The 18,278-nt window shown below is 25.2% G+C and overlaps 2 protein-coding genes across 4 annotated transcripts in view; both read right to left on the reverse strand.

Annotated features, from left to right (window-relative positions):
- Positions 1-798: 798 nt before the first annotated feature.
- On the reverse strand, positions 799-3,472 carry LOC122713807 (polycomb group RING finger protein 3). The gene is made up of 5 exons (XM_043934585.1): positions 3,299-3,472; positions 2,664-3,023; positions 2,442-2,587; positions 2,228-2,371; positions 799-2,110 (listed from the first exon to the last, which is right to left on the reverse strand). The coding sequence occupies exons 2-5, from the start codon at positions 2,938-2,940 to the stop codon at positions 1,985-1,987; spliced, it is 693 nt and encodes a 230-aa protein (XP_043790520.1). The 5' UTR covers positions 2,941-3,023; positions 3,299-3,472; the 3' UTR covers positions 799-1,984.
- Positions 3,473-6,236: 2,764 nt separating this feature from the next.
- Positions 6,237-18,278, reverse strand: part of LOC122713830 (fibroblast growth factor receptor homolog 1-like) — a 99,747-nt gene continuing 87,705 nt past the window's right edge. For 2 of the 3 annotated variants that reach the window (XM_043934622.1, XM_043934623.1), the window contains exons 3-11: positions 16,378-16,722; positions 15,154-15,546; positions 11,590-11,777; positions 10,402-10,534; positions 9,512-10,000; positions 8,653-9,151; positions 7,521-7,661; positions 7,281-7,386; positions 6,237-7,078 (exon numbers count right to left, since the gene is read on the reverse strand). In XM_043934622.1, the coding sequence (XP_043790557.1) occupies positions 6,971-7,078; positions 7,281-7,386; positions 7,521-7,661; positions 8,653-9,151; positions 9,512-10,000; positions 10,402-10,534; positions 11,590-11,777; positions 15,154-15,546; positions 16,378-16,722 (2,402 nt within the window). In that variant the 3' untranslated portion in view covers positions 6,237-6,970. Of the gene's footprint in view, positions 7,079-7,280; positions 7,387-7,520; positions 7,662-8,652; positions 9,152-9,511; positions 10,001-10,401; positions 10,535-11,589; positions 11,778-13,680; positions 13,863-15,153; positions 15,547-16,377; positions 16,723-18,278 lie in introns of all 3 variants that reach the window. The other variant, XM_043934624.1, reaches the window with a different exon arrangement.

Below are 18,278 nucleotides of genomic sequence, written 5' to 3' on the forward strand. Positions count from 1 at the left end.
TTTCTTTTTTACGTTTTATACCAATAAGTATAATTTTTTTTTGCAATTCAAAAATATGCAGCAAAATCATTATTCAATTGATAATTTTTCATAGCATTAATTTTATTCAGTGTCTATCTTGGCGATTCTTTGACTTTTGATTCTTTTCAATATAAGTGATTATTCAACTTAGTTAAGTTTATTAAAGAAGAATTGTGATTAATTCAATGACTATTTTATTGGATTTTCAAGAAGAAAATTTACCAATCAAGTACACTTTGAAAATATCCTATTTTACACAAATATCCTATTTTATGTATAGCTAATAAGGATAACGTAATATATGGATATTTATAATCATCAGGATTTCCCAGGTAGAGGCTTAAGATAAAAATGATTATTTGAAATCCTCTAATAATGCTTTAGAAAAATCTAATTTTTAAATCTTTAATTATTGAATATAAAAAAAAAATAAAAATTCTAAATCATAAATACTTATTTTTGATAATATTCTAAATTCTAATTTTAATATTTTAATATTGTTGTATTATTTTTAGCTTAGAATTAGCAATAATTGTATAATAAAATTAATTTTACAAGTTTCACTAACGAAACGAAACTTAAATTAATTAAATTATTAATATTAATAATTTGTCATTATTTTATGTATAATTGAGTTCAAAAAATTCATTATATATTTCTCATTGTTTGAAATTCATTATATATTTCTCATTGATTGAAATATTTGAAAATATTTACAAACTTTCAATTTATTTTTTATAAAATGATATTTGGGGTTCTATTAATCAATTCAATTAATACTGTACAAAACATATTTATTTAATAATTTATGGAAATACACACATAGTGTACAACATACAAGCCCTAGCATTCATAAAATGCTGCTACATTGTAAAGTTGAATTCACTTCACTTTTTCTTCTAGAATATTTACATATAATCACGTTTTTTCGCTTTACATTTTTTTGTCGAAACAAGTTCATGTAACTACAAGCGATAAATCCCGATCGTTTCGCTCAACGCGTCGTTGTCTTTATCAAATTCATCGAGAAAATATGTTATATCTGATAAAATTTTTTTGTATCCCGGCATTGAGAGAAACTCGAGATCGAATTAGAATGTGTACAGCGCATAAACATACAAAGTTAAAGGGATCCAAATCTTTCTTAACCGGATCCAGCTTCTTTTCTTTTTTTTTTTTTCCATTTTCTTTTTTCTCTAATACAAAGCTGCGTCTACACGCAATATTATCGGAATTCTGTCAAAAATATTCTATATACAATTAGAATATGTATAAAAAGAAATTCACATCTTAAAATTACAAGAAGAAGGGCAATCTTGTTCTGTTGCTGTGCAAAAAAGCAACAAATTCTTATCTATGAGACACCAATTGGCATTTTTGTATCTTCAAACTAAAAATTTATAGAGAATTGATACAAAAATGCACAAGGTGATTATATCATAGTTATTATATTTATAACTAAATATTTAGAATTATATTTAGCGATAATATGAGCAAACAAAATTTGTTTTCTCATTATTTCACTATCGCTATGATTTCTTGGTCTACTTATATTTATGCATTATATAAATGTAGAAAGTAATTCATAATAAACATTAAAAAGATGAGTTAATGTAACTCAATGAAAGATAATACGTAAATGATTTCGAATGCTAAGGAAACAAAGAGATGATCATGTGTGTAAAATAATGGAATTGCTATCATTAAAAAATGTATTAATGACTATCGGTAATCTAATTAAATTCATTCTTTCTACTATATAATAGAAAGATATCAAGAATCTATAAAGCAACTTCTCTTTCATTTTTAAGCAAGAAATTATTTTTAAAATTTAATGTTTTTGCTATGCCAAAATGAAATAAGTACTATGACGGGCAATACACGGATAGAACAAAAAAACATTCAAAGTAGGTACAAGATTCTTTGTGATTCTTATCGCGAATCGAACATACAAATATTAATCTTAAATATCTATTCGTGGTCTATATTGTAGCCTTAAAGGTGGGTCCCGGAACCTCCATCTTGTTACATAAACGAATTTTAATGTATGGTCCTTACCTAATAGTTCATCATTACATAAAATATCAATCTACAAAAATTTAATTAATATTACTAATTATTAATACTATTAATTAATATTACTAATTAATATTACTATTAATTAATCAATCAATAATCTTAATTCCAATATAAATTTTTTACTTACATCTCGATATTTTTCCATTCCATTTAACACTTTCTTGGCAATAAATTTTTTTAAATGCGTAATAGTTGCTTGGGCAGAACATCTGATAAATCTTCGTTTCAAAGTCTTTAAACTTGTATTTATGCATTCCAAGCATACATTAACCTGTAAAAATATTAGTTTTTTAGTATTATGATCAAATCAAATCATATAATAGTGTTAATCATCTTCTTACCTGTTCATCAGTACGATGATAATCTGATTCTGCATGTGCATCTGCTGTTGCCTTTTCTTCTTCAACATCTCCAGCATTTGGTAATATATCTTTTGGGCAAGGTAAACCTCTTGCTCTATAAAATTCTCTTTCTCTTTTAATTTCATCTAAAAAAAAAAAAATTAAATCAAATATATTGTTAATTATGTATGATTTTTTTTTCATTAATAAACAAATGCTAACTTTCTTGAAGATCAGGAACTAATTTATAGACAATATCTTGCATAGTTCTGTCAAAGCTTATATATTGAAGAGGATGAGATTGATGTATGACAATTTGACATGTTGGACAGGTATGCTTTTCTTCTAAATGTTTCACTAGACAACTTTTACAAAATGTATGTAAACATTCCGTAACAGTAGTAGCATCTATCAAATAACCTTTGCATATCTTGCATGTTATGTGACTGTTCAGTGTTTTTAATTTAATTCTCCTCTCCATGGCACTGGTAATCACCATTTAATAAATATTACTATCTGCGACACCATACAAGTGCCATCAAATTCTGATGTTGTCAAATTGTTCCAAACTTGTAATTGTAACTAAAATCATATACAATAAATTACAATACTTTTATTTTGTAAAGAAGAAAAGAAAATTATACAGAATAATAAACATAATACTATTATATATAAAAGTTAGAATTATAGAAAATATAAAATTCTTATAATATATAAATCCCATAAAATTTGTCATATTGACACATAGTTTGATTTATTTAAAATTCGTTAGAGAACAAAATGAAATTCTTTAAAAAATGACCAATACAAAGAAGTAAATTCTTTGCTTCGAAAAAAGTGGGTTATCAAATTCTAACCTGAATGTCGAGTGTTAACACACAACAGCAATTTTCACTCGCATTATTCGTTAAGAAGTTTTGTATGTATGGTGCATATAATTCTTAGCATTTTTTTATCGTTGAATCGAAGTGAAATGGAGAAATACAAAATTAAACGTTTTACTAAAAACTTGATAAAAACAACTAAGTGTAAATGTGGCTGATGACAACAAAACGAACTGATTTCAGCGCCACCATGTGTCTTATATTCAACTTTTCTTTGGACACGCGGTTCCGATCTATGGTGGGGATTCCATTATACATATTTTTTTGATTAATCATAATTTGTTTATTCATTTAACTGTTGATGTGTGTATATCTATTTTATATGTGTGTGTAATTCAATCGATTTCAATCTATTTTACAATTTGATAATTATAGTTTGATAAATAACCATAAATACTGATAAACAAAAAATAATAAATATGTAATAAACGGAAATCTAGGTAATTTTATTCATATAAAATATATAAAAATTGGTTTTTAATGGATTAATAAATTAATTGAATTAATAATAATAAAATTCGTATGCATTTATAACAATTTTTTAAAAAATTTTTTAAAAATATAATTAAAAATATAAAATAAATCAATTTTTAATCGTATATTTAACAATAATATAACCAATAATTGTTTCCAATAATAACCAATAATTAAATAAAAATATTTTAGAAATCATTGTATTATTTCAGAATAATGATTTTTAAATTATTTATCTCAATATTTTTTAATTATTTATTTCAATATTTTTTTTTTTTTTTTTTGATATTTCAATATTATAGCTTTGAAACAAAAAATGTTAAAAATCGTGAAAATAAAAAGGAAATTTCGAAATAATAAATAATAGACATCGATTAATGTGATATAGTTACCAGTGATTTATTCGAGACGAAACTCATGTTACAATAATATTTACGCAGACTATACATATAATCTACCTTGGTAAATGCTGATTTACTGGCTACCTTTAGGTGCTGGAGGAAAAAAAAAATATATATATATAAAAGAAAGAAAACATGAGAAAACATTTTTAAATAAAAGGATCGGTGCTATATACAAAAAGTCTTCTGTCACGCTTACATATTTTATTTTCATTGATCATACTGATTAATTCTTTCTATATTTTACATGTACATTATATCTCACTTCGCTCGTTCAATGATGATACAAAAAAAAAAGTATTAACGACATTCTAAAATACATCCTAAGTAACAATATACAAAGAAATAAATTATCTACTACTAAGCACCTCTCGTATGCACCATTTATACATCTCAATTTGCATTTTACATCCACATGGACGATGCAATAAATTCTCTTCCATTTTCTTCTCCTCTTTTTCTTTTTATTTGTCATATGCAAAGTTTCTTTCGCCGTAATACAAAATTATACAATATCTTTGTTCAAATCGAACGATTCTTTGCATTCTTCTCTGTTTGACGAAGACACTATTGTCAGGATTTCAATAAATCAACAATGGTATATCATTATTAACATTAATTTTTGTGTTAAAAATTTATTAAAAATACTAACGAATTGTGCCATTCGTCTCTTCACTATGATCTACAAAATAGTTTTTTCTTCCTACAAAAATTAGAAGATATGCTCTTGTTATCCACTAATATTTGTTCACATGTGTAAACGCTAGCATAATACATACTTTAATGAGTTCGAGCTATGTTACAGAGAAACATACAGGTTTTTATTAATTGACTAGTTACAAACACGTTTCGAGACAATTTTATAACAATATCTCTTCCATGCAAACTTGATATGCACCATTCGTCATTTCTTTACGTATTAACAAAGAATAACAAGCCTTGGTAGAATTTTTTCCTCTTCGTTTTTTTTTCTCGTATTTTTCTTTTACCAAGGCACTTATCAATGGCACTGTAGTATTAACATGTACAAAATTGGACGTAAACATTTGTATATAAACTTTATTATATTTTGCTTTGGCTGCAAACATAATTCAGGTGTGCACCAAAGTCTTTAAGCTGTTACTAATGCTATTATAATTCTTTTTAAAATCTGTAGCTGATTGCTGTCAGTAGATATTATCTTATATTAAATTCTACAATTGACTATCGTGTTCTATGTCGTTATATTTACAAAAATTGACGTATATTTTACAATTACTATAAAAATTAGATTCAAGTTTTGAACCTAATCTAAAAATAAAAATAATTAGGAATCGTTAGTTAAAAATCGATTTTTAAATCGATAGTTAAATTCCAATAGTTATTTAATTGCATCAGATTTAATATCTTTTTAAAGTTTTAAATAATTAATAATAATGCGATTATAAATATAATATTTTAAGGCAATTATTTCCATTTTCATCTTTCAATGTCACAATTCTACAACATTCAGCTATAGATTTTTTAAAATTGTACATCTTCTGACGAGACTTGCCTCTGATTCAACATAGTTTCGTCCTTTTCAACATGAAAAAATTATTATAATTATAATTTTCTTTTTATATTAAAAGATATTTCACTATTTTCAAATATGCTATCGATGTAATATAGAGTAGATACGATATCTAGATCACATGAGTTACGTGACGAGGCAAATCTTACTATATAGAAGCTTAAGACTAAGATTACAGTGAACGAAGATAAATAAAAGATCACAATTGCTTGATCGAATAATATTCATATGAATTCTTATTCACTGTAATCATATTATGATACGAATTCATTTGAGAATAAAATTTTCAAAAGTTATTTTACTATTTTTATTTTAAGAATTAATCTAATATTTTTTTTTAATATTTTTTACATATATTGACATTGATTTTTCAAGAATAACTTTCAATATATTATTCAATAATAAAAAACAAATCTCGAGAATAATTTTTGAAAGTTTTAATTTCAAATTTTGCAAGATTAAAGTACAAATTCATTTGAAAATAAAAACCTCTCAAAGTTGCTCTAATATTTTTATATTCTACTATACTTTTATTTTAAGAATTGTTCTAATATTTTTTATACATATTTAATTTTCTCATTTTTAACAAATATTTATTAGGATAATTCTCGGAAGTTTATTTACTAGGATAACTTTTGAAAATTTTATTCTCAAATCGAGTTTTGCATGCTTAGAATTCACGTTAGAATTGTGAAAAATTGATATGATTCTGTTCACTATTTGAACCATGAAATCTGATAAACATGTACGAGAATCACGTGGAACAAACGCATGTTCTATTTAATATAGTAATCGATTTTGCAAGGCATAAAGATAACAGGAAAATAAATACAATATTTTCCATAAGAAAAATCAGTCTCCTCGAAGGCCGGAGTTTTCTTCCTTGATCGATATCTTCCTTTTTTCTTTCTTTTTCTTTTTCTTTTTCCTTAATTCTACAAAATACGCTAAACAAGTCAATACTGATTTATATTATTTGGCGTGTTCGCTAGATCAGTCGAATAATTTTCATTCACCAGCGTCCTTCAAAAAACTTTAAGGCTAGTCTTCTTTTTTCGTGGATTTTCGTTCGTTTTCTTTGTTACTCTTATTCTTCTTCCTTTCTTCGTGTTTCTATTTATTTCGCTTCATCGTTCGTTGTATCTTCTGAATCTTTCTTTTTTTTTCTCATGACAATTGTACAGATTCTTCGGCTAAAACCGATCGTTCGTAGGATTTTCATAATAAGTAGCGGAACTTTTCTTCACTTTCATCGTCGTCGGCTTCACTCGATTCTTGACTGGACGGCGGTGTGTCTAGTTGTGGAAGGCCAAGATCCAAATATTCCTAAAATAATAATGATTTTTTTTTAAATTTTAGTTTATTTTAAATATTATTGAAATTTGAATCGTATCTGACATTTAGAAAATTCGAATTTTTTTCAAGAAAATAAGTAGAAGTAAAAAAGAAAAATTCAATAATTTAACAATTTAAAAAAGAATTTTTTATCAAAAAGTCTTTTATCTTTTTCACAATTAATATTTCTTACCTCATTTGCAGTTATTGTCAATATCCTATCGAGATCCTCGACCAATTCTCCAAACATTGGTCGTTCGTTGGGCTGATAACTCCAACAATCCCTCATTAACATGTATCTATAATAATATAATAAGTTAATATTTTTATTCTAATAATTTTTTTATTATAATAATTTTATTGTAATATTTTTTAATAAACAAATAATATAAACATTTGGAAAGATATAATAAATTCTGAGAATTGTGCTTACATTTCGATAGAACAACATGGTGGTTTCTCCATTCGATGGCCAGTTCTTAATAATTGGAATAATTTTTCTACTGATGGTACGGATGGATAGGGAGTACCACCTAATGTCATGATCTCCCACAATAAAATTCCATACGACCATCTAAAATATTGTAACAATTTTCTTAAAATATTTATATTTTAAAAGATAACTTAAAAGATAAATAATTTCCTTAAAATATATATAATATAAATATATCTAACTAATATAACTAAATATAACTATTTAGTTATATAATATCTAACTAATATATAATTAAATATTTTAGAAAAAATAAATAATTCCACTATTTTATAAGAATTTGAGATTTTTTTTCTTCGAAATATCAATAATAAAATACATAGATATTGTGAAAAATGCTCAATATTCAGGTGGAATATTTTTTATTTATTCATACAATAAATTATTTTTCATTTTGTGGAAAATAAAATTTAAGACGTGTAATAATTTCTACGACATTTGAGTTAGTCAATATATTGATAATATATCCAATATATTTTTAAATCATTTAAAAATACTTAATATTTTTTTACATTTTTTGAGAATTTATATGTATTAATAATTTTATTCTTTAAATAATATTATCTTGTTTTTTAATAAATCAAATAATATATAATATTTATTTGTAATATTCTTTAGAAGTAATTGCATTTATATCATCATAAAATATGAATATCTAAATTTTACGTTTATTGCTATAATTTGTTTAATCTATAGAATATTAATATATTTGAAATATTATGGAATAAAAATTTGAAAAACTAATTCAACAAGCCAAAATAAATACAAAAATATTATTTAGTCCTATTAATTATAATATTTAAAAAAATCTGTCTAAAACAATTGAAGTTTGCATTAAATAAAGTGAAATAATGAAGCAATGTGATAAAGATAATATAAGTTTAATTTCACTGTACATTTCAAACAATAATATTGTAACATTTCACAATAGGATAGAATATTTTATGAAATAGAATACGATTCTCATAAAATAAATTCATCGTAAGTGATGTATGATCTATATGAAATTGTTTATCAAAAATTGATAGAACTTTTTCATTAATTCAATAATCGAATAATACGATATACTTACACGTCAGATTGAGTGGTATAGACCCGATGGAACAGAGCCTCAGGTGCCATCCATTTAACCGGAAGTCTTCCGTCTGTGGTTTTCCTATAGTAATCGTGACAATGAATATCCCTTGCCAGACCGAAGTCAGCGATCTTCAACACGTATTCGTCGCTGACTAACACATTTCTGGCAGCTAAATCCCTATGGATGCACCTCCTGCTCGCTAGATATTCCATCCCTCTAGCTACCTGATAGGCAAATGACACGAGATCCTTTTGCGTGAGAGTCTTCTTCTCTTTCGGTTCTTGACCAATCGTTGGTTCGTATCCCGAGGAAGGTCTATGGTCCCGTAGAAAATCACGGAGGTTTCCATGTGGGGCGAATTCTACGACCACATACAATGGTCCCCCTTGCGTACAGGCGCCTAATAGATTGATTATATTTACATGTTTGCCGATCATCTTCATCATCTCCATTTCGGATACCAAATCCATCATTTCCGCATCAGTATGTCCTTCTATGGAAGAATTGGTGATTGGATTAATATAGACCTAATTTTGATTCTTGGCCTAATTTTAAGTTTGGATAAATGATATTGACTGGTATAAAATATAATTTTCATAACAGAGATTATGATTTTTATATAATTCGAAGTTTAGAATATATAAAAATTTGATATTATTATAAATATATGTAAAAAATATTTGAAATTTATATTTTAAATAATTTTTTATTGATAGTATATTTGAAATTAAGTTTCAAAAGTTTATATTTAGAATATTTATATTTGTGTACGTGAAGTATAATTTTAAGTGCGTGAGAATATTGACTTTTTTTTAGAGAATAAAAGTTAAAAATTAAAAAAAAAAGATTTTACCTTTCAACATTTTTACAGCGACAACACAAGGTATTCCAGGTTTTCCAGTGTTGGTTTGTGCTCTAACCACTTTTCCAAAAGCACCTTCGCCCAAAGTATTACCCAGAGTCAAATGTTCTCTGGGCAATTCCCAAGCGCTATCCACCGGAAGTTCGTACTCTGATATACTTCCTCCATTACTATCCTCTGCGGCTACCGTCGATTTTTGTTTCTCAATCTTTACCACTGGCATCAATAATGGTTCTTGAACATTTTGGGCGTTCACCAAATTTTGTTTTTCCACAATCACTTTCTTTGTCCATTGTGTCACGACCGCGGCACGTGCCGTTTCTATGGCCAACAATTTCTTCATCTTCTCGCGTTTCAAACGGTGGAAAATATATATGACGACTACTACGCCCACGGCGAAGAAAATGAAGAGAACTGCGGCCAGAACGTTTACCAGAATTTGTGGTTTCGCTGTTATTGGTATTCCAGGATCTTCCAAGGCTGATGAAGAATGAAGAAATGTTTAAATCAAATGATATGAATGATAAGATAATTTCATGAAATATAAATGATATACTAATATCAAATATCAAATATAGATAATATATAATATTTAAGATGATATAATTAAAAATAATACAATATAATGATATAATGATTTAATTAAAAATGATATAATATAAATATGAATACAATATTACTATTAATCAATTATAATGATTGAACATTTAATATTGATCATTAATATTTAATTATTGTTTACAATATGATACATATGACACAATGATATAATGGTTGATTAATATGCAATATAATTAATATAGTATGATATAAATGAGATGTATGATATGATAATTAAAGTAAGCATAAATATAATATGATTTGAAGTTTTTGATACTTACATTCTACTATTCGAAGATAAGCGCTGCTAAATGTTTCTCCCAATGCATTTTGCGCTATGCAAGTATACCAGCCTTCATCTTTTTCTGTTACATTATACAACTTCAGTACTTCCGGATTTTCTGCGCCTTCAGCCTATTCAAAAATGCTTAAATTAATTTATTTATTAATTAAGAATAATTCAGAAAACCGAGAAATCAAAATAAGTAGTGATTATTTTTTTAAGTAGTGATTATTTAAGAAAAAGTTTTAGTCGATTTATTAATAATTTATTATTAATCTCTTCAGAAACTCTAATACAATCTGAATCTTTTAATAATAATAAAAACAAAATATAATAAATAATAATAAAAAACTGATAATTTATTTTACAATTATTATTTTGATTATTATTTTACAATTTTATAAATATTTTGATGTCTTATATAGTCTTTGAACAGATTAATTAAGTCGACTTGTTTCTTTGAAACTTTAATCTAAAATTTTGAGATTTCTTCTTTTTTTAAAAAAATTCTACTATTTTGTCAAAAACTATAATAAATTATAATATAGATATTATATGTATTATAAAAATGAATAAAAATTATATATTATTATATAATTATCAAAAAATTGTGATTGTTTACAATCAAAACTTGCTAAGTAATTAATTGAAATCAAATGTTAAAATCAAATTTTTGCTTGAAATACATAAATTGTTATTTATTTTATAGTTTCTTATATATACATTTATTATATGTAATTACTTTTATAATATTTATAAAAGATTTTTTATTTCATGTCGATTTAAAATTTTAAACAATAATATATTATAAGAACTAATAAATTTTGATTTTCGAAATTTTAAAAATTTTCTTTGGCTTGGAAAATATTACATTCCTATTTTTATGTTTCATTTTTTTTCTATTTAAACTATTGTATTATAAAATCCAATTTTATAAATGAATCAACAATCTAGATTCAAATTATCACAAATTATTTTTAGAAGTTACAATTTAATAATAATATTAGTTGTTGTTAAACTGTTACATAAATTATTTATATATCTTTCGAGAGTTTCAAAGAAGAATTACAAAAATAGCAAAAGTCTCTTTGAATTTCGAAGTTCTTATTGTTAAATCTAAGATAGAGAAAGCTGAAGCATAGAGACAAATAGTTTCATGCATTTTCAAATAATTCTACGTGCCCACCTTGACCTCCACCCGGAAACTTTGATTGGTTTTGTTGACAGTAGATAAAGAGGTGTGATAACCATGATACCATTCAAGATGGCGGTGCGCGGCCGAAAGAACCTCGCAAGTCATTGTAACGTTGCCTCCTATCAGAACCGTAGTGTTTTTCGGTGGCCTGGTCAGTATCGGACGATGTTTCACGCTCTCTACAGGAAAAATAGACCCAACCACCATTTTTACCAAGCTCGAGTATCAAAGAAACAAAGAGAAGTCCTTTGAGATCAAATTTCTTTTTTTACTTATAATTTTTAATATCATTCAAATAATTCGACATTTTTATTTAAATAATTTTTTTGCTAATAAAATTATAAGTGTAATTTGTCAATATTCCTATTAGTTTTTTCCTTATCGATCTTAATAAGTTTGAAATATATTATATTATAAGTTTAAAATATAAACATATTATAAATATGCTTTATTTTTTTTTTTACTAATTTTTTTCTTTAGATATAATAGTCGGTTTTTATTTTCGAGTTAACAAAAATTTGATACTATATTATACAACTACCACTTAAATGCATATACATGTAAGATTGAGCTTCTCGAAACTTCTTTGGATTTTAATGGGATCTTTTTTTAAATTTTCTTTTTTGATATATATATATATATATTGTGTCTATTTCTTTTCTTCTTTGGTAATTAAGAAATATCATATTCAAATTTAACACTATCGAAAACATTTTTGAATATCGATTTTCATGCAAAAAGTATAACATGATTATATTGCGTTTACAATTACATTATACTTATACAATAATTATAATTGGTTACCACTTTCTTTTTTGTCATTTTTGTTTTGAAGAAAAAGAAGTGAAAATTTCGATAATTTTTGACAATTTTTAGGCAAATAAATATGATTATAACGAATTGAACAAGCCGTCATGCAGTTTCATAAGAATAGATGAATATATCTCTTTTTTCTTATTTCTCCTCATCTATCAATTTTATAGTATTTAGACGAGAAAATTACCTTTTGGTATTGTAATTTTAGTATTGCCCAAGATTTGTTTTATATTTTATTATCATTATTATCCGAAGGATTCATGGAATACACGTTTACTATGGATACATGCTAAATATGATGATATTTGTCCACTCATTATATCGTGTTTGTACAAACAATTGAGAATGATGTCCAATATTGTTACTTGTACTGTCCTGAATATATATGTATAGGCAAAATTCAATATAATAAGATTTTTTTAGAATAACTCGAAAACAAAAGCCAATTACCTTATATATATGAAGAAAAATTATTCAAAATTATGTTTTTCAAAAAAATATTTCAAGATCATTAAAACTGAAAAGGAAGAAGTTAATCGGTAAATATATTTAGATTTATTTCTAATTTTAGATTTCATTTTTGATTAATATGAAGTAATGTAGAAGAAAATTTTATCATTTTTGCAATTTCTGAATTGTATAAATTGTATAAATGCATGTATTTCTGAATTGAAAAAGATTAAAATTCAAACAAATTTTTATGTTTTTCTTTGCATTTTTTGATTTTGTAAAAATTTTTCTTAGATTTTTCCGAAATTTCTTTTAAATTTCATTAAAATTTCTGACAGATCTTCTCTTTTCCATTCTAATATTATTCTTCTTTTTAATCTCTTATTGCATCTTTACACGTGTTAAACTAAAATATAAATTTGATCTCGAAAGATTCAAAACTTATAAATAAAAAATATATCCATGAAATATATCCATGAATATCCATGAAATTAGGACATCAAAGAAAAGAAAAGAAAGAATACAATAATATGACACGGTTAAAATATTAAAAAAACAAAATGAAAGAATCCATTGGGCGGCACCTGAAATACCAAAAGAAACGAATATTTCCTTCACCATCGTTAGTCACTACCGATATCATTATATCGCAAGCAGCTTACGTATCACCAGAATCCCGTACGTATCAGTAGAATAGTTTATAACATTTTATAAACTAATTTTATTAGAGATTTTATTATATTAATTTTATTATATTTCAATAATCCATCGAGAAGACAGGGGAACCTCCACCATCTTAACAAGTCGATGTTGTACCTGAAGAAGAATTCCGGTCGGTGAATTCTCTTGGTCACCAGGATATTCGACTACTTTCAGCCATTGTATATAAGGTTCGAGATCAGAGACGATCGGACACTTGAACGTCACCGTGCTGTTCACCACCGCGGTTACGTTCTTCGGGAAATCCACGTTGATGTATGGTTTATGAGGAAAACGTTCTATAGATTTATGAAAATTCACCACAATTTAATTTTGCGATTTATTTTCATATTGTAATCGAAGATGGCGTTTCTAATGTTTCTAGTGAATAAATTTTAGGGACTTTTGTAGATTAGATTTTAAAGATAAAAAATTATTATAAAAATTCAGAAAGATTTAATTTTGTGATTTTTTTTTTTTATGAAATCGAAGATGGATGATAATTTATTTTTTTGCGCAAAACAAGAAAATTTTATGGAATTTGAAAAATTAAATTTAAGACGATCCCTGTCTATCTTGAGATCGATGGAAATCAGTCATGATTAGTTTTGTTTCTAGTGAAAAATTTTAGGGAATTTCTCAGGATAGATTTTACAAGTAAAAAATTATGGAAGTTCAGATTAAACTTTAGTTAGTTAAGATTTAATTTTACGATTTTTTTTTGTGAAATCGAAGTTTCACAAAAAGCTGGAGATTTAGAAATTTCTATACAAAACAAGAAAATTTTATGAAATTTGGAAAATTAAATTTTGGACGATTTGATGTCGCGATTTCTCTTTGTATCGTGAAATTGAATTGACTTGAAAACTTGATAATATTTCCAGTGAAAATACGTGAGTAATATATAACAATATGATCACTGAAAAATTTTAGAATAATTAGAATTTGCAATGAAAAATGGTTGGCAAATTATAACATAAAAATGGATGAAATTAAAAATATTTACTACGCTTTTTTATATTATATAATTATAAAGAAAATTTTTAACGGATAATATTTTAACAATGAAATAGATAACAGATTATATATAAAAAATTTGATGGAATTTATTATTTTCTTCGTGAAATTTTTATATATTTTTGTATATATATATATATATATATATATATATACATATTTTATTTGAGAAATTTTTAACAAAATATATATTATTTTCGTAACATTTAAAAAATATTCTTTTGTTCTTTTTTATGAATTAAATTTTAAATTTTTTTATACAATATTAAAATAATAATAATAACGATATTAAAAATTTTAATACAAAATTAAATAATAATAATAACAATAAACATAAATTTTTAATTATCCATATTTCATATATTTATAACCTGATACTTTAAATCTTAAAAATCTATTAAAAATTTCATAAATCCATTATACTATTGTTTATTCTAAACTTTAATTATCCTACTTGTCACAAACTTGTCACAAACAAATTTCGCTATATTTCAGATAAAACACGCATTTTCACTTTTCCTTTATATTTCATTCTCCTATTTTTTAAATAAAAAAACAAAAATAGACACTTACCAACAATTTCAACTTTGGATGTGCGATTGATGCATCCTAGATAATTGCACACTACGCAAGTGTAATTTCCACTGTCTTCAGGTACTAGGTCCTCTAATCTGAATGTCCACTTGGACATGACCACTGTGCCCAGTGTCCTCTTCGGTTCCTCGTTATTTTTGTACCATGTTATATTTGGCCTTGGATTTCCAAAGCTGGGGCATCGTAGTCGTAACATGTTTCCAGCTGGTTTCACAACCACGTTCGGCATTTCTACGCTTTTATTGAAGGATGGGGCACGTTCCGGGGCGGTGTTATTATGCTCACCGGCTGTTTCATTCTCGCATTTCTCATTGTCCAAATCGACTTCCACATTTTCGCTGTCGAGATGTAACGATCGTGTTTCTGGCAAGTCTGAAATCAAATATAATTCCAGCTTTTTTATTTACTTTATCAAAATATTAATTTTAATTAAATTGTTTATTTGAATTTGAAATGTAAAATATAAATATATATAAATTATATATATAAATATAAAATTATGAAATAATTATATAATTAATTATAAATATAAAACTAGTAAAAACAAATTATAAAATTTATATTTTTTTTATTTAGTATAAAATCAATTGTTTTAATTTTTTATTTATTTAAGATGGTTTATTTAAGATTGTTCGTAAAAATTTAATAAAATTTATTTTATTTAAGAGAGAATGATTGTTGATTAATTTATAAGAGATATTTATATTTTGTTTTATCTTTTTATAAATCAAATTTAAATAATTTAAAATTAATTTGTTAATAAAGAAAAAAGTGAAAAAAATTGAAGAATAGAAAGAATAGTAAATATTAAATTTTACATATGCATTTTTATATCATTCATATATTTTTGTAGTTAATCCATGATGTATTTTTCTTTATTTTGATCTACAATATCAATATTTCAACATTCCAAAAATAAATTTATTTAAATTTTTTTATTTAATTCTTAAAATTCTTTATAATCTTTCCATTTGTTAAAAACTATATATCTAAATAGATTTCCAAAATAATTTAAAAATAATTGTTCATAACGCAATACAATATCCTATAAATCTCATAATTTTATGAACAAATTTTTTTAATCATCAAACAAAAATTTCTCGAATTTATTTAAGAAAAATCAATCTAAATAATTAAAAATAGTAATTAATTTGATTAAAGAGATTTGAAAATCTTTAATTTAAGATTACAAAAATTACTAACTTCTCGCTTCGATTTCTAATTCATTCGTTTCCTCCTCAGTCCTATGGCCACCAAGATTTTCAGTTTCGTGCTGATATCCGTCGTTCTGCAACGATTCGATTCGTATCGTCACGTTTCTCCATTCGGTTGTCGCGTTCAATTTGATCAGGCAATTGTATGAATCGGCATCCTCGGCCTCGATGTACTTGAACCTCAACGACTGCTTCATCAGTCGTACTCTCGGTGAGGATGGTTTAAATATTTCGTCGCCTTTGTACCAGATCGTTTCCGTGTTCGAGGTCAACGAGCATCGCAAGATCAGTTTCTCACCGACCGATACCATCACCACGTCGGGATGATTTACATCTGTAATGAAAATTGAAATTAAAATTTATATTATAACTTAAAATTTATATTAAATCTAATGTGGATTTGAGATTAATTGTATATACTTGACATTTAGTTATTTTGGATAGTAAAATTTTATTTATTTCTTTTTCATTTAATTAATTTGTAGAATATGAAAAAAGATGAAAATTAATTTTTTTTTTTTTTTTTGATAGAACATCAGGAATATGTGGACATTATAAAATTTTTTAAGTATTGAATCGATGTAATTGATCATTTTCTGTAAAAACTATTAAGTTATAAAAAAAGCTAAAAAAAATTTTGTTATTAGAAGATATTGTAATTTGAATTTTGTAAAATTTATTACATAAAAGAGAAGGAACAATATCAGTGATATTATTTTGTTCATGATTTCCTTGTCTTTTATATGATAAATTTTGAAAATTAAAATGATGATTTCGAGAATCATAGTGATAAATTATATATAAATATATAAAAATATTTTGAGAAACTCGTTAAAAATGAAACAATTTCTCAATTTTGTTTCTATATAAAATGCCTTTTCAATTCTTGAAAATTTTACTATGATTTTCAGCTTTCCAAATATATCTTGAATTAATGATTTTTTGGCACAAATGACTTGATGTTTTATTATATAATTCACGTATTAAACTATGATTTTAAAAAAAATTAATGTTTATATATCTTTGTCATCAAATGCTCATTTAGTTTTTGTCTAAAATATTTTTTAATATCTCATGAATTCTCAAGATATTCAAATAGATTTAGATATTCAGATTTAAATGAGACATTTTGCAGAATTTGCATTCTAAATACAATAATGCTTCAATAATTGTTATAAATTCAATTATTATTATATCATAATAATAATCATACGAAATAATTTATCGATAAATTGTAAATTTTTAGATCATAGACATTTAAAACCATATAACCAATATTAATTAATATATTTTATTTTAATAATATTTTACATTCTGGACAAAATATCTGGGCAAAATTGCTCTGCATCCCCACCATTTGATTCATTTCTACATATTTTGCAATTTTGAGATAGTTGATCAAAAACATAAAAAATTATTGAAGTATACCCATATACGATAATTAAACATTATCGATGAGATAAAGATAAGAATTTTCTTCGTCATTAGAAGTCGTAAACCTTAAAAAAAGAATTTTACCACTATATTTCGTTCCTATCGCTATATCGATCACCAAGTTCACGGAAGATAAACCAACCAAGCCTTCGTTACTTGGCAACCTAACCGCGCCTTCTAAATCGATTCTTCCGCGAATCCGTGGATGCAATAAACACCGTTAAAATTGCACAAGGCAATTATGGCGCGCGATTCGATATCCTCATCGTTGCACAAAAACCATTTTAAAAAGGAGAAAATAGCTCGAATCTATTATCAATCTCATCCTTTCTCGATCATCAATTCGCGATCGTGATGATTTCCAGTTGTCACACAACCATTGGTTAATGAATATCAACTACAATTTCAGGTACTTATTTTCTCCATTGTCCGATAATTGAATATTACGTTTCATTT

Source organism: Apis laboriosa, unplaced genomic scaffold (genome assembly GCF_014066325.1).
Source record: "Apis laboriosa isolate Shangri-la unplaced genomic scaffold, ASM1406632v1 scaffold26_cov146, whole genome shotgun sequence".
In the NCBI taxonomy this organism is placed as follows: Eukaryota; Metazoa; Arthropoda; class Insecta; order Hymenoptera; family Apidae; genus Apis; species Apis laboriosa.

Coding starts and splice junctions, on each gene's coding strand:
- LOC122713807 (XM_043934585.1), bottom strand. CDS start 2,940: ATGGTGATTACCAGTGCCATGGAGAGGAGAATTAAATTAAAAACACTG. Junction 2,588..2,663: donor AGTTCCTGATCTTCAAGAAA/GTTAGCATTTGT, acceptor TTTTTTTTTTAG/ATGAAATTAAAAGAGAAAGA. Junction 2,111..2,227: donor GAATGGAAAAATATCGAGAT/GTAAGTAAAAAA, acceptor AAATTTTTGTAG/ATTGATATTTTATGTAATGA.